This window comes from Agelaius tricolor, unplaced genomic scaffold, assembly GCF_023055355.1.
Source record: "Agelaius tricolor isolate 1412-34295 unplaced genomic scaffold, bAgeTri1.0.p SCAF_21, whole genome shotgun sequence".
Classification (NCBI taxonomy): domain Eukaryota; kingdom Metazoa; phylum Chordata; class Aves; order Passeriformes; family Icteridae; genus Agelaius; species Agelaius tricolor.
This window is the reverse complement of record NW_027269281.1, coordinates 9755164-9780371: the sequence shown is the minus strand read 5'-3', so window position 1 is coordinate 9780371 and position 25208 is coordinate 9755164. Positions and strand designations below refer to the sequence as shown.

At 46.1% G+C, this 25208-nt stretch overlaps 1 protein-coding gene across 3 annotated transcripts in view; it reads right to left on the bottom strand.

Annotated features, from left to right (window-relative positions):
• The window catches only part of LOC139598971 (E3 SUMO-protein ligase PIAS2-like), a 38436-nt gene that overhangs the window by 7638 nt on the left and 5590 nt on the right, over window positions 1–25208 (bottom strand). For all 3 annotated transcript variants that reach the window (XM_071445909.1, XM_071445908.1, XM_071445910.1), the window contains exons 5-9: window positions 8133–8267; window positions 6240–6345; window positions 5026–5099; window positions 4039–4199; window positions 522–655 (exon numbers count right to left, since the gene is read on the bottom strand). In XM_071445909.1, coding sequence (XP_071302010.1) covers window positions 522–655; window positions 4039–4199; window positions 5026–5099; window positions 6240–6345; window positions 8133–8267 — 610 coding nt within the window. The remainder of the gene's footprint in view (window positions 1–521; window positions 656–4038; window positions 4200–5025; window positions 5100–6239; window positions 6346–8132; window positions 8268–25208) is intronic.

Genomic DNA, 25208 nt, shown 5'->3' with positions numbered 1-25208 from the left:
AGGGCTTGTTTTACTTCTCATTATTCTGTTCCGATTTTGTTAGCAATAAATTCACCTTATATCTCTAAGTTTAGCCTGTTTTTTCCCCTGATGGTATTTACTGAGCTATCTCTCCTGGTCCTTATTTCAACTCATGAACCATTTGGTAAATTTTCTCTCCTCTGTCCAGCTGCAGCAGGGGAGTGAGTGAACGTCTTTCATGGGTGCCTGGCATTCGGCCAATGTCAACCCATGACACTGTGTCATGTTGAGAATATTAAAACATAAGTTTTAGTCTTCACTTATCAATTTAAGGACCTAAAACAAGAACAACCTTTCACTTTCTTAACTGCTATTATAAAGAGCAAAGACAAAGCCCAAAACTGCATACTTTTAGAGACACAACCCTTGCTTTTTAGTTTATAAGACAAGGAGGTTAGAAGTATTAAGCCCTCCAGTAAACAAACACCAACATTCAAACATTATCCAAGTTGCATCTAAATATCCAATTTGGTTTGCAATCAGTACCCATATGTACATACTTTCTATTTTGTTGCACTGTGGACTTGAGACTTTCACAGCTTCTTTCTTTGGCCTCATGGGGCACCAGGACCCATCTTCTTGGAATTTGATCTCATCCACATCTGAACATTCATTAAGGATTTCCATAAAGAGCCTGAAAAAGAGGGCTGAGTGGTTTCATTTTTGATTCCAAGTGAAATTTTTATTCTAACTGAAAAGGAGACAGTGGAAAAGCCAATTATGATCACCTTCCATTCATTGAATGTGCTCTCTCCCTAGTTCCTCTTACCAGAAAGCCTGTAATTATAGACTTTGCAGACATTGACAACTAAAAGAATATCCCAACCTACCCATATTCCACTCCAACATTACTGCAATACATAGATTTCAATACAGAAGCAGAAATAATCATACTTTGAACCAAGTTTGACACTTTGTTATGAGTTTGTGGTGGTTTGACAGGAAATGTGTTTTTTGGGATGCTGTGTTTTTGGCCAATGGATATTCAGACTTTAATATTGGCATTTAACCTGGCCATTGGGACATGGACACGCCTCTGAGAACACGGGGTTAAAAGCAGAGCTCTCCCCTGGGAGGGCCCTCTTGGGTTTCCGGCGGGAAAGAGTTCGGGTCTCTCCCCCGGCCCAGCTGCTGGCTGGGCAGGGGGAGGGGAAAAGCCATGTGGCCGAGAGAGGTAGGCCTGAGCCCGGGGTGGAAGGGTGGAAGAGAGAAAGAGAGAGAGAGAGACCGGGAGCCATCGGGCAGCCCCCCTGAGAGACAGAGAGAGAGAAAGAGCCGCTGCCTGAGACTATAACCTTGAAGCTTGATAAACATGGGCCTGTGCTGGCAGCACGGCTGGGACGGAGAAGAGGGGGGGGTTCAGCCGGCCGCTTGTAGGAGCTTTTAACCCCTTTTTGGAAAATGAGAACTTTACAGAACATTGACCTTTCCTAGAAGATAGAGTGGAAGATGAGGAAGAAAATGGGCCAGTGTGAGAGAGGTCTGGGCAAGCGAGAGATAGTAGAAGAGTAGAGAAGAATCCTAGTGGGAAGAGATGATGGAGTAGCTTTTGCTGGACTCTTTTTGTATAGCCATGGACAGAACCAAGAGGGTTCAGTGTTGATGCCCCTCGGCCCCAGGGGGTGGAAAAATATGGGGGGGACAGGTGTCCCAAAGGAGAGATGACGGCCTCAGAACCAAGAGGGTTCAGTGTTGATGCCCCTCGGCCCCAGGGGGTGAAAAATATGGGGGGGACAGCTGTCCCAAAGGAGAGATTGTGGGGACAGGTGTCCCAAAAGAGAGATGACGGCCTCAGAACCAAGAGGGTTCAGTGTTGATGCCCCTCGGCCCCAGGGGGTGAAAAATATGGGGGGGACAGCTGTCCCAAAGGAGAGATTGTGGGGACAGGTGTCCCAAAAGAGAGATGACCGCCTCAGAACCAAGAGGGTTCAGTGTTGATGCCCCTCGGCCCCAGGGGGTGAAAAATATGGGGGGGACAGGTGTCCCAAAGGAGAGATTGTGGGGACAGGTGTCCCAGAAGAGAGATGACGGCCTCAGAACCAAGAGGGTTCAGTGTTGATGCCCCTCGGCCCCAGGGGGTGAAAAATATGGGGGGGACAGGTGTCCCAAAGGAGAGATTGTGGGGACAGGTGTCCCAAAGGAGAGATGACGGCCTCAGAACCAAGAGGGTTCAGTGTTGATGCCCCTCGGCCCCAGGGGGTGAAAAATATGGGGGGGACAGGTGTCCCAAAGGAGGGATTGTGGGGACAGGTGTCCCAAAAGAGAGATGGACAGACCCAAGTTCCTTGTGACACAGAGACTGCATTCTAGGGGGAGGCAATGGCCTCAGAACCAAGAGGGTTCAGTGTTGATGCCCCTCGGCCCCAGGGGGTGGAAAAATATGGGGGGGACAGGTGTCCCAAAGGAGAGATGACGGCCTCAGAACCAAGAGGGTTCAGTGTTGATGCCCCTCGGCCCCAGGGGGTGAAAAATATGGGGGGGACAGCTGTCCCAAAGGAGAGATTGTGGGGACAGGTGTCCCAAAAGAGAGATGACGGCCTCAGAACCAAGAGGGTTCAGTGTTGATGCCCCTCGGCCCCAGGGGGTGAAAAATATGGGGGGGACAGCTGTCCCAAAGGAGAGATTGTGGGGACAGGTGTCCCAAAAGAGAGATGACCGCCTCAGAACCAAGAGGGTTCAGTGTTGATGCCCCTCGGCCCCAGGGGGTGAAAAATATGGGGGGGACAGCTGTCCCAAAGGAGAGATTGTGGGGACAGGTGTCCCAGAAGAGAGATGACGGCCTCAGAACCAAGAGGGTTCAGTGTTGATGCCCCTCGGCCCCAGGGGGTGAAAAATATGGGGGGGACAGGTGTCCCAAAGGAGAGATTGTGGGGACAGGTGTCCCAAAGGAGAGATGACGGCCTCAGAACCAAGAGGGTTCAGTGTTGATGCCCCTCGGCCCCAGGGGGTGAAAAATATGGGGGGGACAGGTGTCCCAAAGGAGGGATTGTGGGGACAGGTGTCCCAAAAGAGAGATGGACAGACCCAAGTTCCTTGTGACACAGAGACTGCATTCTAGGGGGAGGCAATGGCCTCAGAACCAAGAGGGTTCAGTGTTGATGCCCCTCGGCCCCAGGGGGTGAAAAATATGGGGGGGACAGGTGTCCCAAAAGAGAGATTGTGGGGACAGGTGTCCCAAAGGAGAGACTGTGCCTTTTTTGGATCGGGACAGAGCATCCTTAAAAGACAACCCTAGAAGCAGTTCTGGTCCGTGTTCAGTGGTGAAAGCACTGGACATGAAAAGGAAGAAGTCACGACGGCAGATGTACTCCGGGCGGTGCCACAAGTGACACGGAAACACACGAGGCTTCGACTGTGTTTCCAGGGGAAGCCCATGGCACAAGAAGGACTCCTCTCCTCTTGATGAACTGAGGATTGATTGTCTAAAAGGTGCTGCTGGACCGAGAGTTGGTGATTTGAGGATCAAATGTATTGTGTTGAAATTTGGTGGGGGGAGGAGGAAATGCATTTGTGAAGTTTTCATTTTCCCAGTGTGTGTGTTTCATTTTATCTGTAGTTGTAGAGTAGTTAATAAAGTTCTAGTTCTTTTTTTTCCCTAAGTAAGAGCCTGCTTTGCTTATTCCTGGTCACATCTCACAGCAGAAACCAGGGAGAAGGTATTTTCATGGGGGCACTGGCATTGTGCCAGTGTTAAACCATGACAGAGTTAAAAGTTGAATTTTAAAGTTAATAGCCTCAGAGATAAGGTCACATAAAAAGGAGATATCTTTAAATATCAGACGTGGATTTGTTCAGAGGAAATATACTGAGGCTCACGAGTTTGATGATGCAGTTGGGAGATAAACTTATGCTGTTTGTTACATGGTAAGAGAAACTAACAGTCAGTTCCTCTCAGTCTAAAGTATTTTGACAAAGAAAATAATATGAAATGGCTAAACCTCAAGTCAAAAAAGTTGCTATTGAGTACATCATGAAAAATATTAAGTGATTGTGTAATCTGCAAACCCAGTCTCTTACCCATCTAATATTAGGCTCTCATAAGTTGCCTTTTTGTCACAGACAGGGCAGATCCAGGTAGGCTTCTTTTCATTCATTTGAAGATAAAGAGCAGCATCAAAACATTGCAGGTGTGCACAAGTAACAGCCCGGCATGGGATTGTCAGTCTCATTTTTCCCAGCTGCAGAAGATACATTTAGAGAGAGCCAGAACAGAAGACAGTGAAGTAGGCCTGGATAGCTAACAACTGTCTCTTCTCACCACAGAGGGTGCCCAGGGCTAAGGGCACTGCAAGCAAATCCACCCTATCAAAGCACTTATAGTACACTTAAAGGAACAATAAAGCCATCCTCAAAATCTCTACTGAGTTGTCAGAAATATTTCTAATGGACCTGCATCAACATTATTTCCAGGATTTTTAATGAAATACCCACTTTTATAATTTTCTTTTAACCAAATATTTAAAGGGTTTTTCTGAGGTTCAGTTACATGTTAGACTCATTTTAATGTTTAACTGAACAGACCAGTCACAAACACAAGGCCAGTTTCTACCTGGGAAGAGAAACCCCAAGGCAGTGTTGCCTTGTTACACAATGATCAATTTTTTTTAATAGTAGCTGACAGTATAAGTAATACCACCAAGATGAGCAGATCTGAAGTTTTATTTACCACTGTATCCTTTAATTATTCTGTCACCCTGCCCAATTAGTCTCAACACTTAAATATGAGATTACTCCTTTTAAAGACCTTACTATACACACACGAGTAGCAATTTGATTCTGACTGTGCTACATCTGAGGCATTCACAGTTCCAAACTGTAGTTCGGTGAATGCTGCTACAATCAGATGCTTGTAGATGCACCCTTCTCCCCACTATTTTATATTACTGAATCAGTATATAACAAAAGCCAGTGAAGTTTCTAAAGTGGGTCTTTTTAAAAGCAGCCCAACTCTGCACTAAAGATAAAAATAGAAATCTGTATCTGTTAATTTCCAGATGTACTTACAGGACACATCAGAGATACCCGCAGACTGGTTGTGGCAATCTCACTATCAGGATCTGCAGTTAGTTTTTCTTTAACTATAAAAATAAGAAGTTATACACAGATGTCATTATTTAAAATGCTAATCTTGATTCACCGGTACATGTCCTTTATTTCCAGCTATCTAAGAAAATTAAGCATCTAGGAAACTAGTTCATAGCAATGTTATAGATGGATAATAAGATTATTGGTTCTCACAATTAAGGGATTAATATTGTGTGAATATTAAGAGAATCTTTATTGATGTATAGTTATGTTATTGTAGTTTAGATGTCCTCTGTTCTCCCCATGGTCCCCTTTCCCCCCCCACCCATATTGTTGCCATCAGACAGCCTAGGTTGTCTAAGACAGGTAGAAAGAAGTCATGCACATGTGCCCCTTACATGAGGCAGTTGGGAATGGAAAAGCTTGTTGCTGGGGGGGGGTGCAGCATGACAACACCTGACCCTCCAATCAAGTTACAAGAAAGCAGTCTCCACCAATAAGAAGAGATGACTGACAGACTTTGGGAGGGGCCAGGGTTGGCTGATGCAAGAACCCCCCCCCTCCCCCCCAAGAGTATAAAAGACTGAGCATACATCTTGAAGATGAGTTGGCCATGTGGTAGGCAGCCACAAGGGCAGGTCTCAGTGCTGCTATTTTTCCTTATTTAGTTCTTTTGTTGTATTTTTGTAATGGTTTAATAAACCTTTTAAAATTTTTTAAGTGAGTGGTTGTTTCTCACAGCAATACCAAGCAACAATAGCTTCATTATTTATAAGCAACTGGCAAACACTGTGCATCACAAAGTTGTTTGATGTGCAGCAGATGTGCTAACAGTCACAATGATTAGTAGAGAAAACTCAACATACTAAGAGAGAAAATAATTATCAGTGAGCAAGGTGCAATCAGCATCACATGCAAGTGGAGAGAATTTAGAACATCTACTTCCACCTCACAGCCCACCACAGTAAGTCATGTTCATGGTATTCATTTCAGATGGTGTGCTCCTTACCAGCACAGGGACCCTCACTGAAAAAGTGTGTGATGCCTCAGCAACAGCAAAGGGAACCTTTGATACTCTGGGCATGGACTTTCTTCTCAAAATTATGCAAATTCTTGAAGTATTACAAATTCTAGGTTTAAAGAGCCACCAACCATTCTCAAAAAGTATAGACAAGCAAATTAATTAGACTTACTTAGTGCTCTGGAATGATCAGGGTTTCTGATACCTTTCATTTTTAACCTCTGTAAAAGCATAGCTGAAGTGAGCTGGCGAACGAGATACACAGACATGGAGTAATTCTACAAAAAGAGCGATTGAAGATTAAATGTTGATTTCATACAGTACTTCCACTATGACAACAGATTACTATTTACACTAGTTGTAGCATCCAGCAAAAAAACCACACGTGACTTTTGCTTAATAGTTATGAAAAGCAGACAGATGACTTCATTACTGTGAAAGACTCCAATACTCTGCCAGAATTCTCCTGCCAATCAAATCCAATTGTCCTACTCGAGTTATGACTTCACTAAGAATGTTGGAGGTCAGGGTTTTTTCTCTTTATTTTCTTTCTCTTAGGGAATTTTCTCCCATTTTGTTGCTAAGAAACAATAACGACTGATACTTAAGAGAGACAAAAGAAGTAACCATGGAGAAGGGGGAGGAGTGCAGCTGGCTTTATTATTTTAGCTGAAATTATGTAGCAATGAGATGAGAAAAAGAACAGTAACAGCAACAATACTAATGACCGAAGGTACAAGAAAAGGAACAATTCACACAGAAACTCCCCGACAACAGATGATACCAGATGGCTCCCTCTCATCTCATTGCTGTTTTCAGTGAATTGTTCTTATCTGAACCCATGATCTTTACCTTTTGTGCCTCCAATTCTCCACTCCAGCCTGCAGCAGGGGAGGGGGAGAGGAAAGCAGGGGAGCGAGTGGTGGGTTTGGAGGGTCTCCAGGGGAGCACTAAATTGGGGAGTACCATTGCTAAACCAGGACATTTACACAAATAGTCACATAGGAATAAGTAGTTCTTGACTTAGCAGCAGCTTGAAGGGCTGTTGCAAACATTATTTAAACCTAAGATGAATTCACAAATTTCCAACTGTCCTTTTAAAAAAAATCCATAGGTGGATTTCTAAACAACCACACAGCCATTTTAAAGGCCAATTTCTTTTCAGCTGTGATTAGTGATGTGATAGATGAGTAATGCGATGATTGACTCTCACAATTAAAAGGCAAATATCATGTATATATGTTAAGAGTAGTTTTATAGACTTATGTTTTACCCCACCTTGCGTTGTTATCGGGGTGGCCTGGGTTTGGGACATTTGGGAGGGTCGGCTTGTTACTATGGCAACATCTGACCTCCAATCAAGATTTAAGGACGTAAACTCCACCACTGGGCAGTGAAGAAAGAGTCGATGGACAGAACTTTGGGAGGGGCTAAAGGATTAAAAGGCAAAACCTCCATTGTGCGGATGAGCACATGGTGGGAAAAAAATCCTTTGCTCCCAGCGCCATAATATTTTCTCTATTCAGTCTTCTGTTGTATTTTTGATAAGGTTTTAATAAACCTTTTAAAATTTTTGAAAGTGAATATAATTTCTCACAGTGATCAGTTTAAAAAGTTTTCTCCAATGGACAATTCCAACAGATACCAAGAAACATGCCTTAGAATATATGCCTACATAATTTCATTTTTCACACCATCAGGCTACAAAGAAGTGAGTAGGTCTTCCTTTTGTTATTTTGTCATGTCTGAACTGTTTTGTACTATTTACACCACAAAAGGAACTTGTTATTTTTGACACGCACTTCAGGCAACCCCTAACAGCAGGCTTTCTGATGCGAATTCTATAAGGAATTCTTTATCATCTGTATGTGAATCATATTTATGTTACTGAAAAGTACAATAGTTCTGGAGCAAATTTTGTTTCCTGGCACTGATAAGTTCAGCCACTTAATACTAAACACTTGCTGGTGTATGCATAGCCAGCAACATCAGGCAGTACGAAAGAAGAAATGCTAGATGAGGTTATTTAGACAACTTCCCACATCCTACACAACATGCAGATTACCTTTCCAATTTCAGAAGCCCAGGAAATGGAAATCTGGTTTGGCACTGCTGATGACAACCTAACTAGAGATGTTATATTTAAGGGGCGACCAGGTCGCTTCTGTTCAATTCCATTTTTTTGTGGTGGAGCATATCCCTGTAGGAAGAAAGGACAATTAATGTGTTACCAAGTCTCCCTGCTGCACTCTGAAACCTTCTGACAGAGACTTGTAAGTTTTAAACAGATCTTAGGGAAGCAGGTAAACCTAGAGGATCTCTAGGCTGGAGACCAAATCCAACACAATCTGAAAAATAACAATCTTTGACAGTATAACACTATAAGTCAACCACAATTATAAGGCATTTTTTGTTTTAAGAGGTTTTATAGAAATGCTGAAAAGGTGAAAGAACACAGCTTGGGTCCAGGTAAGTTCACTGAAAAAATAAAAAGTAATATTGATGCTTTGTTTGTTCCCACATACACACACATTGAAAGAGAGTGGAACATCACAAGGATACAGCCTTAGTGACAAACACAGCAAGTCATGAAGAGTTAACTCAGTGTTTCACACCCAGAAAATACTTCAATGATTCTATGTAAAAAACAAGTCTTGTTCCAAGAGCTCCACATCTCCTTGGTGCCTGCTTTGCCTTGCATCAACTACACCTGGCCCAGTTAGCTACGAGTTGTCATCTGTCCTCTGCCAAGGTCCCTAAAGAAGGGCTGTACATGGAATATCAGTTGTATTTAAGAGATCATAGAATCATAGAATGGTTTGTGTTGGAAGCAACCTTAAAGATCATCTAGTTTCAACCCCCTCACCATGGGCAGGGAATAATAGGCTTTGCTGTTGTCTTCAGAAACAAAATAAACTAGATATTGTTTGCTCAGTTTTGATGAAAAATTTCATAACCTGGACAACTTTTCTCTGTAGTTTTATTTCGTAAATGATGTTTACAAATTGAATCGGGAATCATCCAGTTCCCTTTTGCTTCTAGGCAAGCACATAATCTCCAGTGTATCATGAGCAGAAAAGTACTTGTGCTGTCTGAAGGAGCACATGGCCTAACTGCAGCTTATTCATCTCACCCTGCATCTGTCATGATGAAAGCAAGCCAGTCTGCAACAGGAACTGAGAATCTCTGTTCTGAGTTCATACAGACAGCCTGTAGTCCACTCATTTCAAAAACTCATCCTGCACTGGAAAAATGCCAATAAAAGATTACAGCTCTATGTCTTACACAGAACTGACCACCAGATTTTATTTAGTTCAAGACGGTATTGTTCTATAAAGAAACTCCCAGAAAGGATATGCTGTAAAAACATTCACATGTATATATGTTTTTACCCAGAGAAACACACACATTCACAGCCTATTGCTTGGGAAAAGAGTTACTGTGAAAGACCCTAAGTCTGAAAATAAAACCCAGAAATAAAGAGCCTCTTCCACTGTCCTAGGGTGACTTTATGATGCTTGTATCCCCAATCATCTGTTCTGCTTATACTGGATATTGAGTTCTGTGCTTTTAAGACTAGACCTGAGAGTGAAGGGAGGGGGAAGCAGTGGCACGCAGTTTGTCTGTAGAAGCTTCACTTTACTCCCCCGGAATTCCTTTTCTCACTGTGCTGCCAAACTTGGACAGCGAGAGTGATAAGACTCTCAGTGCTCTCTCAGAGTTCCTGGCTTTTGCAGAGAGAGAGGGAGAAACAGGGAGTTTGTTTTTTCACTGGTTTTCCTCATAAGCTACAGCAAGGAAATTTTTCCCAAGACTGTGTCTTTTTTCCTGGAATTGTTGATATGGGAAACACATATGCTTATGAAAAGACAGAACTTTAGAGGAATATAATATACTTAGGCAGGTGGTGGGGAAAAGAGAAAATGTTTAGCAAGCAGATACAGCTTGTGCCCAGGACACATAGGAATGTAACTTGCTAGATAGAGACAACTTGTAACAGAATACATAAGAATTTAGTTACCAGGTAAAGGCCATAAAGATTAAAAAAAACCCCAACACTCAGTAAAGCAAGACTCAGGTATTGTTGAAACCCATAAAGCAGAACCTTTTGTTTAAGGAGCCAGCAAGAACCAGGCTCCTGGTTTTGGCCAGGACAAACTGACCTGAGAGAAAGCCAAACCTCCACTGCACCTGCCCAGAAGAAAGGGTCAAGCAGCGAACATCAAAGAAGATGATGTTACTTCATCAAAGACTCCCACCCACGACCACCAGGAGGCATGGCACCACCAAAGACTCTGGGCGGGAAATGGGCAGGCAGGGAGGCGTGGGCTTGGGGGATCAATGTGTATTTAAACCTGAAATCTGTCTCAACAGGCAGGCATGTCTTTGGTGGAAATATCTCCCATGTGTCCCAGCTGGAATAAAACATACCTGCTTTACAATTTTAATTGTAAAGTCCTTATTTTGCATATCATTGTTTCAATCTGCTCTGGACTGAAAACCCAGAATAACACTGGGAGCTAACACCTGTGGCCCACCGGGGGCCCAGGATGCTGCATTCCAGCACCAGAGGACTCTCTCTGAACTACAAAAGGATTTTCTGAATTTGCCATCTCTTCAGAACAGTGAGAGGTTTTACTGTTTAATGTTATTCCTTTTTCATGCTTGTGAATACTTTGCTTGTTAATAAAACAGTTTTTCCACTTTTCTCCAAGGATATTATTCTCCTGAACCAGTTGGGGGAGAGGACCGCTGAAATCTACTTTTTAGAGGAGACTTCTTAGGAGGTTTCCTCCCAAAATTTGCCCTAAACCAGGACATCCACTAACTAGACAAGTATACCATAGGATAATCACTGCCTTTTATTGTTCTTACCCCAGATGAGTGACCCAGTAGCTACTAGGGACCTTACCATGTGCACTTCATCACAGAACATAGAGGCAGCAGATTAAAGGAAACTACTGATAATTTCACATTTAAAAGAATAAATAATTTGCCTTTTCTTTAATCAGAGGTAAGAACTGCTGCCATTTATAGGGTATATATCCCCATTGCTTTGGTGTAGTAGGCCTTTCTCTACTATGGTGACATTATCAGCTTATGTGGACAAACACATCATTCCTGCAATATTCAGGAGAGTATTTCCCCCCATACTGTACCAGCCACAGTAACACTGCTGGCCTCCAAACTAAGAATGAAATCACGTTTCCTTCAAGAGAGAAAGAATGCAAGTTCTCTTGTATTTCTCATATTTCTCAACTTTTTTATTTTTAATTTTTTTTTTTTTTAGAGAGAGACCCTGCAGTGCACATGCTTCATTTCAGTCAAGCTTTTGATGTTTTCTTCCACAATGACCTTGAGAACAGATTTGATCTTGTACTCCTAGAACAAGTTACAACCTTCCTTTCCTGGCCTTCCAGGAGTTAAGAAGACTCTGCTTGCCTATCTCAACCAGTGTTGCAGTGTGATTTCCTTTTTCACCTATCCCAACCCCCCCAGGTGTGCCAACCTTCCCCCTCCCCCTTTTGCCCTCCTGCTAAGAGCTGTCCATCAATCTTAACATTCCAGCAAGGGTGTCGTGTGGTTGGCAGAATTTCAAAAGATGCTCCTCAGGTCTGGGTTCATTGGCCTGTCCAAGCGTCTATATCCCTTGAGCCTTCCCCTCCTCCCACCTGGTTGGCCCCTACCTGTCCCTTCCCCTCCCCCTGTCCCCGGGGCTTAAAAGGAGACGAGACCATGCGGCTGAGAGTTCTATTGCGAGCTGTTACAACATTCAGAGGCCTACCATGCTGAAATAAAACTCTGGATTAAGACTCTACGATAGAACCCACTCCTTTTCTCTTCACCGTCGCCTGAACCTTTTCCACCGGAGGTAAACTGAGTTCCTACTTTGCCTGGATTTGTTCCGAGTGCCTAGCTGCAGCATCCAGCCGGCCAAAGGTATCTCTGGGGTAAAACGCCACAGCCGTTGCCTTTGGTCCAGCAGCGGGGGCTAGACGAAGCCAGGCACCCCACACCTGGAAACATCGGGATTAATATTCAATATATTGGCACCCAAACGTGCGGCTGCACGAACCTGCAGCCCCAGAAGGAACCTCAGAACCTTGGAAAAGCATTACAGCAGCTTTGCTTCCACTGGAAGAGCTGTGGTTGCACAGCTCTCCAGAGAGACTTTGGGACTGAACCCACAAGAAGCCTCGAGGAACGCATTGCGCCTCTGGAAAGTGCAGCTCCTTTGTGGTGAGCGAATTTTCCAGGGGAGAATATGGGAGCCCCTCCTGCCCAAGGGGTCCTATTCAGTGAAGAGACCAGCCTGCCTGACTGCCAGCAACAGCTATGATTTCAGTGAGTATTTCTGCTCCTTGGGGGGGTGGAAGCTCAAATTCCGTCTCTGCTGTGAGACTTGTTCTTTTTTGCTCTTGTATTTAGGCTGCGCAGCCCTGTGGAGCTAAGGCGGTTCTCTGTGTAAAGCTTTAACTCTGCGGCGTGTTTTCGCCACTTTTAGAATTCGCGCTGTCGGCTCAGAGGAGCTGGACAGCTCTGCCTGCCCTTCCCCCCGGCTCGGCAGCGCAGCCTGCTCTCTCTCGGTGCGGGGGGGGGGGAGCTCTCTCAGCTCTCAGTGTGGGGGGGCTGCTCTCTCTCAGTGCGCGGCGGCGGGAGGTGCTCCCTACACGCAGTGCAGGGCGGCCCCGGTTTCGGCTCGCCACGTGGCGCGGCTGGGCTGCATTCTCACGCGGGGGAGGCTTTGTCTGTCTCTCCACGCGGCCGGGGCGGGTCCCGTTTCCCTGCTGCTGCCGCTGCAGTTTTAAAAGCAGTATACACAGCTGCATTGTAAAAGCTTTCGTCTGGTCGTTATCGCTTTTTAACCGTGGTCTTTTTAGAAATAGGTAGCTGATTTTGGCTTTGTATTTGGTCGGCGGGACTTTGTTCTGTGCCATTTACATCTAAGATGGGCTCAAAGTAAAGCACAGCACAAAAAGGAGTGTATTATCATATTGTTGGAATTTTAGTTAGTGCAAATGTAAAGTTCTCTAAAGGAAAATTGAAACAGTTTATAAGGTGGCTTTTTCTACACTTCCCACAAACTTCTCCTGAGGAAGTCCACAATATTCAATTTTGGGATAAAGTAGGGCATGAATTGATAACCTTAGGACAGTCTGGGAATACATCCTCAGCTAAATTTATGTTCTGGAGCTTACATATTCGAACAGCATTGCTCAAACAAAGTGAATTGGAGAAAAAGTCAAATATCAAGCTACGTACCTCTGCTCTCCCTGTTCCTACCCCTTCCAGCCCTAAACCTCCTACCCCAAAACTTGGTATTTTAAAGAGAGCAAATCCTGCTCATGCGCTGGGAAGTCGACTCCCTGAGAACGTTAAAATGCCCGAGTTCCCTTGTCCACAAGGCCCTGGCCAGGTCGTGTGGAACCCATCCCAAAACCCTGCTTCCCCTGCTCTGAATCCCAGAGCACGTGTTAGTTTTTCGGAGAGCAGTGATCCCCAAAATGGCCCCCAGTCCCCAGGGGCTACCCAAGATGGAGGATGCCACGTGGCACCTTCCCAAACCTGGTCATCTTCTTCCCAAATCCCCTTGACTATCCCAAAATTCCTTCCCCATCCCCCTCTCCTCCTGCTCCTCGTGACACCTTCCCTCCCTCACCTGCTGTACCCTCAGCTCTGCCCCTCTACTCCTCCCAGGGGGCGTCTGCCGATGGGCTGTCACCAGGTGTCCCCGCCCCCTGTTCCCACGGTATCCCCGCCCCCTGCCTTCTCCCTGTCTCTGCCCCCTGTTCCCATTGCATCCCCGCCCCCTCCCCAGGTTCCCACGGTGGGGCCACACCCACTGCAGGTCCCCAAACCTGCTTCTGTTTTCCCAATAATTCCAATGCAAGGGATACAGGGCAGGAAGCTGCAGACCCAATACAGGGTCCCACTTTGTCATTCGCCCCTGTTTCGTATCAGCCTGCAGCACAAGGAGGAGCAGCCCCAACTGCTAATTGGAGCTCTTTTGGATGACAATTGATTAAAGAGATCTATAAATCTCACAAGGAGTATGGCCCACACAGTCCATATTTCCGTGGCCTTTTAAATTCTGAATTGAGTAGGACTGTAGTAGTCCCGCATGATTTAAAACAGCTTTGCTCATGCCTCATGACCTCTACAGAATTCAAATTATGGGAATTAGCATGGAAACAACTGTTAAAGGCAGCTCTCCCAGGCTTGCAGTCTGATCCAAACACAGCAAAAGATGCTAATGTCATGCCAATTACCATTGAGCATCTCTTCGGTGAAGGTCAGTAGTCTTCACCCTCAATCCAAGCTACTGTAATTCCTGTAGAAACACTCGAGAAGGTAAAAGAAGCAGCTGAAAAAGCATTCTTTTCCCTCCAACCTGAGGGGCCTTTTGAGCCCTACACTAAGATCAAGCAGCTACCATCAGAGCCTTTTCTGAAATTTGTAGAAAGGTTAACTAGAGCCATTGAAATTCAAGTTAAAAAAGAGAATGCAAGGGAAGAGGTTTTAGAGGAAATGGCATTTACAAATGCAAAGGAACAGTGTCGAGCAGCAATTTTGAGCCTTCCTCTAGAACCTCCCCCTACACTAAAAGATATGCTTCTAGTCTGTAGCAGGAAAGTGCCTCTGATGAGTGTTGCTGAAGACACCAGACCAAGGCTGCTGCCAAGACCACCACAGTGTGTCGCCGTTGCCAGCTTTGCGCCCACTCCCTCAGCACAGCAGCGCCCTGGGCAGCAGCGACGACCACCAATGGTTGACCCCACAAAGCCATGCCTGCTTTGCAATAACCTTGGGCATTGGAGTAACCAGTGCCCCCTGAAAAAGCAATTTGATGAATTTAGAAATGGCACAGGAGGAAAATTACAAACACTCCCAGGGGGTCAACAACAACAAAATACTGAAAGGGGAGCGCCGGCCTGCCAGGCGTGCAGACATAAAAAGAGCAGGCCAAGGTAATAAGGAAAGCAAAACAAACCAAGTGCGCGGTAATATTGCTATTTCTGTAAGTGAAGCAGATGCTTCAAAGACCACGGGTGCTGGTCCACTGTTGAAAGTGAAATAAAATAACCTTTGTTATGATTTAGGTGAACCTATGTTAACCACGTCTTCTGTCAATGAGCCTTACAGGTTGCAGCTGACAGAACCACTCCACCTGAAAGACACGGACGGGCATTTTGTCTCTGTCAACCCAGAACAGAAGGGTACTTGGCACCGAATTCGCTGTAAGTACATTGTCATTGGGGTCACCAAACACACACCACATGAGATTGAAATTGCTCCAGGAATGACAGCATCACATCCTGACCAATTCGTTCTCGGGCTGCACTGTTTCCACCCACCCCTGTTTCTTCCTAAAGGACAAATTGTTGCACAAGCTATCCCTGTGCCGTTTGTGCCTGAAGGCACCGAAAAACAAGGGCCCACAGTTGCCCGGGTCCAAGTTATTGGGAGAGACAAACCCAAATTATGGTGCAATGTCAGTGGGGGTGGGGAGTCAAAACGCATTGAGATGCTTGTAGACACGGGTGCAGACTGCACAGTGATCCCAGTACAAGACTGGCCAGCACATTGGCCTTTGCAAAACGTTGCCGGTCACGTTCAAGGCGTAGGAGGCCTGCAATTGGCGAGACAATCCAAAAGCATCATCCAAATCGAGGGACCAAACAGACAATTGGCAAATATCCGTCCATTTGTGTTAGAATATTCGGAACCTTTGTTAGGGAGAGATTTGATGGCCCAGTGGGGTGTCACAATTGATATTCCAGACTCTCCACAGGATTTTTGTACAGTGGTCATTGAACAACAGCGCCCCACCCAAAAATTGAAGTGGAAAACAGACAAACCAGTTGAGGTGAAACAGTGGCCGCTCAGTAAACAAAAAATAAAGGCGCTTGAGGAGCTAGTGGAAGAGCAACTGAAAAAGGGTCACATTGTGGAGACCACGTCCCTGTGGAACTCTCCAGTGTTTGTCATTCAGAAAGCTGACAAAAAGAGATGGCGGCTCCTCCACGACCTCTGACAAATTAATAATGTCATTGAAGATATGGGCTCTCCCCAACCTGGTATGCCATCCCCAACAATGCTTCCCCAGGATTGGAAATTAGCTGTTATTGATATAAAAGATTGTTTTTTCAATATTCCCCTCCACCCTGATGATGCACCACGTTTCGCATTCTCGGTCCCCACTATCAACATGGAAGCCCCTATGAAAAGGTACCATTGGACAGCTCTCCCTCAGGGCCTTAAGGTCTCGCCAGCGATCTGCCAGTGGTATGTCTCTTCCCTGCTTTCCCCAGTGCATGCAGCTGCAGAAAAGGCCATCATCTATCATTATATGGATGATATCCTTGTGTGTGCCCCCAATGATGTTTTACTCACACATGTGCTTGACCTAACGATCGATGCATTGATTGTTGCAGGGTTCGAGCTCCAGGAAAAGAAAATTCAAAAGATGCCACCTTGGAAATATTTCGGCCTAGAAATTGGAAATAGGACCATTGTTCCTCAAAAACTAGAAATCAATCCAAGGATCAAGACCCTTGCGGATATCCACAAGTTGTGTGGGTCTTTGAATTGGGTAAGGCCATGGCTCGGTCTGACTAACGAAGACCTTGCTCCTCTTTTCAATTTATTGAAAGGGGGAGAGGACCCAGGTGCTCCTAGGTCTATTACCCCAGAGGCACGGAAAGCTCTAGTAAAGGTTCAGATTGCAACGTCCACAACACAGGCCCACCGATGCCGGCCTGACCTGCCATTCAAATTTATCATCTTAGGTAAGTTTCCACAACTCCATGGAATCATTTTCCAGTGGGAGGAAAAACAAACACCTAAGGCAAAGGGCACACCTAAAAAAGGCCAGGACCAGAGGGACCCTCTCTTGGTCATAGAATGGGTTTTCCTCAGTCACAAAAGGTCCAAGAGAATGACAAAGCCTCAGGAGCTGGTAGCAGAACTGATCTGGAAAGCAAGGACCCAGATCAGGGAGTTAGCAGGATGTGACTTTGAGTGCATTCACATTCCAATTGAGTTAAAATCGGGTCAAAATACTATGCAAATATTGGAACAATTGTTTCGAGAAAATGAAGTGTTGCAGTTTGCTCTGGATTCCTACTCAGGACAAATTTCTGTCCACCACCTGCCCACAAAATGTTCCAACAAGATGTTCAATTTACTCTGAAATTAAGAAGTGCTCAGAGTAGGAGACCTTTAAAAAAGGCTCTGACTGTCTTTACAGATGCGTCCGGGAGGTCCCACAAGTCCGTTATGACTTGGAAGGATCCTCAAACCCAGCAGTGGGAGACGGACATTGCTGAGGTGGAAGGTTCACCTCAGGTTGCTGAATTGGCTGCTGTTGTTAGGGCTTTTGAAAGGTTCTCAGAACCATTCAATCTGATTACGGATTCTGCATATGTGGCAGGAGTAGTATCCAGGGCAGATCAAGACATACTGCAAGAAGTGTCTAACATCGCACTTTTCGAATTGCTCTCAAAACTTGTAAAGTTAGTCACTCACCGAGAGCAACCATTTTATGTGATGCACGTCAGGTCACACACCGACTTGCCAGGGTTTATCGCTGAAGGCAACAGAAGGGCAGATGCTCTTGCTGCACCTGCAGTGATGGCCACTCTCCCAAATGTTTTTGAACAGGCAAAAATCAGCCACCAGCTTTTCCACCAAAATGCACCTGGCCTGGTTCGTCAGTTTCACATCACTCGAGAACAGGCCAAAGCGATTGTGGACACATGCCCAAATTGCCAACAACATGCACTCCCTACAGTGAGTACGGGAGCAAACCCTAGGGGGTTGAACAGTTGTGAACTGTGGCAAACAGATGTTACACACATACAGTCATTTGGATGGCAGAAATACGTTCATGTTAGTGTAGATACCTTTTCTGGAGCGGTCTATGCTTCTGCCCACACAGGAGAGTCATCTAATGATGCCATTAAGCACCTCTTACAGGCTTTTTCTTTCATGGGCATCCCCAAGCAGTTGAAAACTGATAATGGGCCTGCCTATAAATCCAAGGAATTTGGGAGCTTCCTGCAGCAATGGGGAGTAGAGCACAAAACTGGCATCCCCTACTCCCCTACAGGTCAAGATGTAGTAGAAAGGACTCACTGCAATATTAAAAGAGTCCTGGACCAGCAGCAACAGGTTCTGAAGGTGGAACCCCCCACATCCGGTTGTCCAGGGCGCTGTTCACAATCAATTTTCTGAATTGTTCCTTGACAGCCTGAACCCGCCCATCCTGCGCCACTTTGGGGGGAGCAGTCATATGTTGATGAAAGAAAAGCCTCCGGTTTTAGTAAAGGACCCTGAGACTTGGAAGACGGTGGGACCTTACAAATTGGTTACTTGGGGACGTGGATATGCCTGTGTGTCCACCCCCTCTGGGTTGAAGTGGGTTCCTTCCAAATGGGTAAGGCCCTATGTTCCCAAGGTCTCAGAGAAATTGACAGAAGCGCCCCAGGTTGCCAATGCTGCCTGGAGAAGGAAATGCCACACGCGTTCTCTGGAGGAAATTCCATTTAAGCCTCCTTTCTGGAATAGTTTGTAATATGTTTGTCTTAAGTTCCTTGTACCAGTTTAGATCCTATGGTTCGTGTGTAGTCTCAAGACACCATGAGACCAAGCCTGATCCTCGTCCTACTCGTGATCTTCCCACCAGAGATCTCCTGCATAGTCCCTCAGCCCAAAGCACATATGGACCACCTTGGCAAAAGACCTCAGACATCAAGAGAGAAACTGATGACTGGCTGAGTGGACTGTTCAAAGACTGGGGACTCTCGGGCTGGTTGGGATCTATTCTGAAAACTGTAATTTTAGTATTGTTTGTATTAGTTATTGTTGTTGTAGTTGTTAGCCTTGTTTTTGGACTAGTCAAACGCATGGTTCTCAAGTTGATTTCAAGCTCATCTCCCCCTCTTGAAGTTTACCATTTGGAAGCCCTTAGTGCTCCAATGAATGACATGGAAACTTCAGTGGAAAGCACTGAACCTCCTGTAGAGGAGGAACCAATTTACGAACCATGGTTTGGTAAGCATTCTGCACCACAAACCCAGTCCTCTTCCTTTTAAACGAAACTAGGGGGAGATGTTGCAGTGTGATTTCTTATTTCACCTATCCCAACCCCCCCAGGTGTGCCAACCTTCCCCCTCCCCCTTTTGCCCTCCTGCTAAGAGCTGTCCATCAATCTTAACATTCCAGCAAGGGTGTCGTGTGGTTGGCAGAATTTCAAAAGATGCTCCTCAGGTCCGGGTTCATTGGCCTGTCCAAGCGTCTATATCCCTTGAGCCTTCCCCTCCTCCCACCTGGTTGGCCCCTACCTGTCCCTTCCCCTCCCCCTGTCCCCGGGGCTTAAAAGGAGACGAGACCATGCGGCCGAGAGTTCTATTGCGAGCTGTTACAACATTCAGAGGTCTACCATGCTGAAATAAAACTCTGGATTAAGACTCTACGATAGAATCCTCTCCTTTCTCTTCACCGTCACCTGAACCTTTTCCACCAGAGGTAAACTGAGTTCCTACTTTGCCTGGATTTGTTCCGAGTGCCTAGCTGCAGCATCCAGCCGGCCAAAGGTATCTCTGGGGTAAAACGCCACAGCCGTTGCCTTTGGTCCAGCAGCGGGGGCTAGACGAAGCCAGGCACCCCACACCTGGAAACATCGGGATTAATATTCTATAAACCAGCATGGTCTAGCACTGTTTAGTTAGGCTGCCAAATCTAGTGGCTAGCAAGTCCCAACATTATTTGTTTCTTTAAGTCTTCCACACTTGTTTCAAGAACCTTATTAGTCAAAGCAGGTATTACCTGCAATAGCCAGAAAAATCTATCAACAGAAAACATGATTGCTCTTTATATCTGGCTATTTCCAGCCTTCCCTGACTGTCACAGACATCTTTTCACTAAAAATCCTTTCTTTAGGATTTTTCCTTCTGAGAAGCTAAGAGGCCTCAGAGACAGAATGTAAACAATGGTTATCTGCTGCTGTGGAATGCAACAGGTCCACCTGTGATTGGCCCATCTTGGCTGTTTATAATTAATGGCCAATCAAGGACCGAGCTATCTCGGACAGAGTCCAAGAGAGCTGCCTTTGTTATCATTCTTTTCTATTCTATTCTTAGCTAGCCTGCTGAGGAAACCTTTTCCTTCCTTATTTCTTTTTAGTATAGTTATAATGTAATATATATATACCATAAAATAATAAATCAAGCCTTCTGAACATGGAGTCAACATTCTCATCTCTGCCCTCATCCAAGAACCCCTGTGAACACGGTCACAGTTGGTGACCCCGAGTGACTGAAGAGGAAAATCATCACTTGGTGAGACACCAGAGGAGCATTGCTACATTTGGGTAAACCCCGAGTGTGTGCCATTGATGGTCACCTCATAAGTGACCACAGAAGTGGATTCTAGCCAGGAGCTGAAGAACTGAAGATCCTGATTTGGACAGAGTTCACAGCAAGGCTGACCACAGAGAGAACCTTTTGAAAAGCCTCCAGGAAGATGTCCGGAAAGCTCAGCAGCACCATGCAGCTGGCCAGAGAGTCCTGGACACTGTCACAAGGTACTGTTAGCTTTTCCCCTCCTGAAAATGCTGCCCTTTGCAGTTTGTGGCTGCAAATGTGGAGGACCCCTCCCACAGAGGCAGAGGTCCCTTTCTCCCCTTCAGAGGAGAGACTTATTGCCCTCTGGCAAAAATGGGGTGAAGAGGACGGAATTCTCCTGTTAGAGAGACATTTCTATGAGTTTTTTCGATGGGCAAAGCTCTTTGGGTTTTTTATGGATGTGCTGTATGCCCTTGATATGTTCGTGTGGGAGTGCATGGAATCCATTTTCCAAGTCGTTTGGAACAGTGGGTTCGGGTACCCCCGGATTTATCCAGTTTTCAGCGCACTTTTTCCGGTTTTGCAATGGAGAGCAGCTATTTTTCCCTGGATTGCTAACTGCACAAGGCAAGCCCCATTCCCCCCAATTCTCACGGGAGAAGATCCTTTGTAGGGGGACGATCTGCTGCTTCCCAGCCCCCCTGAATCGCAGTGGAGGGGCGAAGTTTCGCCCGCAGCAGTTTTTTTCCTGCGTTTTCAGAGCATGCTCAGACGGAGCTGTCTTTTCCCTCCCCTCGTCTCTCTCCGGGGGATGATGAGTGGGCGGCGCCGCCGCTGGCAGCCCTGCAGGCCCCGCCCTGGCCAGGCCCCTGGACCCTGCCCCGCTCAGAGCTGGGGGTGGCATCGGTGCCCGAGGTCCCGCCTCCGGGGCCCGCGGGGCCGCCTCCCCTGCCTGGGGGGCTGCTCCAGCTCTCCCCGTGGCTGCCTCTCCGGGCAGCCCCACCCATGGCTTCACCAGCTTCTGCACCTGCGCGGCTGACCTCCGAAACACCGCTTCCCCCGGCTGTGCCAGTGTTGCTAGGCAACAGAGATCCGGCGTCGCTTCTGCCGCTTCCCGCGGCTGCGCCGGTGTTGCTAGGCGACGACGACGCAGCTGCTGCTTCCGGCCCGGCGGGGGGTGCATTCTCTTTGGCCTCGCCGCCCCCACCAGCCCCCCCGGCGGCTTTGCCGCCTTCTGCCGAACCAGTCCCAGTTCAGGATGCTGCTGAGAACGACGCCGAGCCCGCAGGACCCTCGGAGCTGCCCGCGGTCCTGCCGCCCCCGGCAGCAGCTGCTGCGGCGGCTCCTGCACCCAGCGTGACTTCCCCTCCGAATATTCCAGGCTGTCCCGGGGCTGCCCCTGCGGGGGGAGCTGGGACAGGGGAAGAGGGCATCAGCTTCTCCTTCCGTGGAGGAGGCATGGCCCGACAGCTGAGTGCGAGTGCAGCCCGGCTGCCTGCTTTCAAACTCAGCGTTCTTGGCAGGTTGGGGGGTGTTTGGTCGGTTGTTCCTCCCTGGGGGTTCCAGAAATCCCTGCCGCCCCTCGCGCGCCCCAGCAGTGAGGGGGCGGTGGGTCCCAAAAGTTCTGCCTTTGGTCCCCAGCCCAGAGGGGGTGGGGGTGGTACCGGGAGGCCCATGGGAGGAACACCTTTTGTATTTGCATTGCAGAGGCAGAGGGAACAGCGGAAAACCATCATGGCTTGTTTGCTATGGGGAACAAACATTCCCAGACCCGAGATGAAGATCCTCGGGGCAGCTTCTGTCCCCTCATTGCTGGCATGCCTCGGTGGTTTTGGGGGGAGGAAGCGTTTGGTCACCTGTTCTGCCACTGTACTGGCATCAGGGTGCAGGTCTGTGACAATGCAGAGCCTGCCTCATGGGCTGGGCCTGGGCTGTTGGGCTTGGGTCCCTGGACCAGGGCCACCTCCTGGCCTCCTGCTGGGTTTGGGGGCTTTGCTTCCCCCTTCAGGTCCTGGGCCACCATTTTGTGGGCCAGGTCTGGGGTTCCTGATCCTTCCACATGGGCCAGGTCTGGGGTTCCTGATCCTTCCACATGGGCCAGGGTCCCCCAGGGCCTCTCTCAGGCCCCTCTGCTGCTGCTGCTCTTTCCAAAAAAAAAAAAAAAAAAAAAATTAAATTTAATAAAAAGAGTTGAAAGAGCTGGCACCATCTCAGAAGCATTGAAGGGCCAAAAATTAGCTTCAGACCAAGTTGTTCAATAAGGGGCTGTGGCCAAGACATTCCAGAAATCTTCTCAAAATTGTTTGAAATTGTTTGATGACTGTCAATGGACTTTTGATAACTATTGATGGATTTTTCTGTAGCAAGCCTGTTTCAGGACCAAAAGAAGCTTTCAGATATGGCAAAGAGGAACATCTTCAGACCATGGACTTTTCTTGAAGCTCAGCTGCTTGGACTTGAATTTTCTTTGCATTGTTTTTGCATTTTCTTCTATTGTAAAATTGTTTTAGTGATATGATAGAATTTTATGTTCTACAGGTGAAGAAATTCCCTGTTCATTCCACAGGAGCACTTGAGTGAAATTTGATTGGCAACAGATAACCTGTCAGGTGTTTGTCCTTTCCTCGGCATGTGCCCAGCAGAGAAAATTAGAAACACTTTTCTTTTTAATTTAACTAAATAAAAAAAGGTGACATGTCACAGACACCTTTTCACTAAAAATCCTTTCTTTAGGATTTTTCCTTCTGAGAAGCTAAGAGGCCTCAGAGACAGAATGTAAACAATGGTTATCTGCTGCTGTGGAATGCAACAGGTCCACCTGTGATTGGCTCATCTTGGATGTTTGTAATTAATGGCCAATCAAGGACCGAGCTATCTCGGACAGAGTCCAAGAGAGCTGCCTTTGTTATCATTCTTTTCTATTCTATTCTTAGCTAGCCTGCTGAGGAAACCTTTTCCTTTCCTATTTCTTTTTAGTATAGTTATAATGTAATATATATATACCATAAAATAATAAATCAAGCCTTCTGAACATCGAGTCAACATTCTCATCTCTTCCCTCATCCAAGAACCCCTGTGAACATGGTCACACCTGACATATTTGATTTTGTCCTTTGAAAGAGACCTGCAGTGGTTTATGGATCTTCCCTAAGAAAAGCAAATTACCTTTTGAACTTTTACATTCTGTCTTGCCTACAAAATCGTCAACAGGAGAACCACCTGCTGTAGTTCATTGTAGCATCCCATGAACTCTCCTCAGCCAATTCCCAAGTACATTGCCCTGGAAAGACCATAGAATTCATTCCTCCTGTGGGAAAAGACAAGACTCTCCCACGGACCTCTCTCTCACTGATCCCTATATTTCACAACCTACCCTGTTCTCTCCTTTCTCTGTTTCTGCATTGGTTGGGTACCCCTGGTGGCTGCCCCCTCTTCCCTGGAGACCAATCCCCTTTGCCCTGCCCTTAGCTCCACCCTCCCATCCTTTCCCATTCTTAAACTGTTCAGAGCACATGCTCTTTCTCTTTTGCCTGGGTTTCCTTCAGCCTCCATGTAATAAACCTCTGCTGGAACATACCCTCAAAAGAGCCTTCTGCCTCTCTCGCTGAGCCAGCTGTGGTGAGTGTTGTGTGTGGATCTGACTGTGTTGCTTGAATGTTAACCCAACCTGCTTTTCTACAGGAGAGGTTTGTTGGGAACAGATAATAGGCAGCAGCACCCACCATCCAACTCTTGCATTTTTAGTTCATCATGTATAAAAACCTTGTTACTTACCAAGATAGCAGCATGCAAGACTCTACTCCTTTTAAGTCAGAACCAACACTATAAAAGGAGGACACAGATAGTTGTATGAATACAAGGAAATACCATGTTAACATGAGTTGGCACAACCTGAATCAGTACTGGTACACTGGCAGCATTTTTCTGAAGTTTCTGGTGAGGACTGCAGACAAGGAAACAACCAAGTATAATTTACAGACATCTGCAGAGGCGTGAACTTCTATACTAGGGAAAGGCAGAACAGTACTCACTTAAGAACTGTGCAAGTTGGCAATAGAGGCTGGCATCACTGATTAATTAACACCAACACTACTGAGTTGGACAATAGTGGTCTTTGAGACAAAGAAGTTATCTTGCATTTCCTGCAACAGAAAGGAACCACCAGAGGGATACAGACAGTGACAAAAATCAACAGAAAATGTTGGCAGAAGTACTTGGACTGAGATTGCATTTGTCATTCAGCTCATACTGAAGGAGAGGAAAGGAAGTTGCCGAGGCAATAATTTATTCACTTTCTCACCTAAAGTTCAGATGAACAAATTAAAGAATCCTGATGTGCAGGAAGAACCTACAGGATTTAGATCTAAAGCAAAGCAATAATCCAAGATTATAAACAATTTTTGCTAACACTGTGACATATGTACAAAATGAAGAGCATAAGACAGCATAGCAGGACATAAACTATATTAACAAGGCATCAGCAGACATTGATGTCCATAAGATAATATCAGACCAATTTTTTTTTGTTCCTTGCTTAAAGAAAAGAAGACAATCTGCATAAGAAAGGAGAAAATCCTCAAGCTTATCAGAGAACATAACTGGCATTTGCAAAAAATACTGACTAGAAAACATATGAAAGAAACCTTCTTACACACTGAAGACAGACAGAAGAACAGTGATGCAATGGCTAAAGAAGTAGGAGGAAGAGAAGCTAAAGAGTCTCATTTAAGATGAGTAAAGGCAAAAAAACCAGTCATGGGTTGCAAATGCAGGAGGGAGCATACAGGACAATA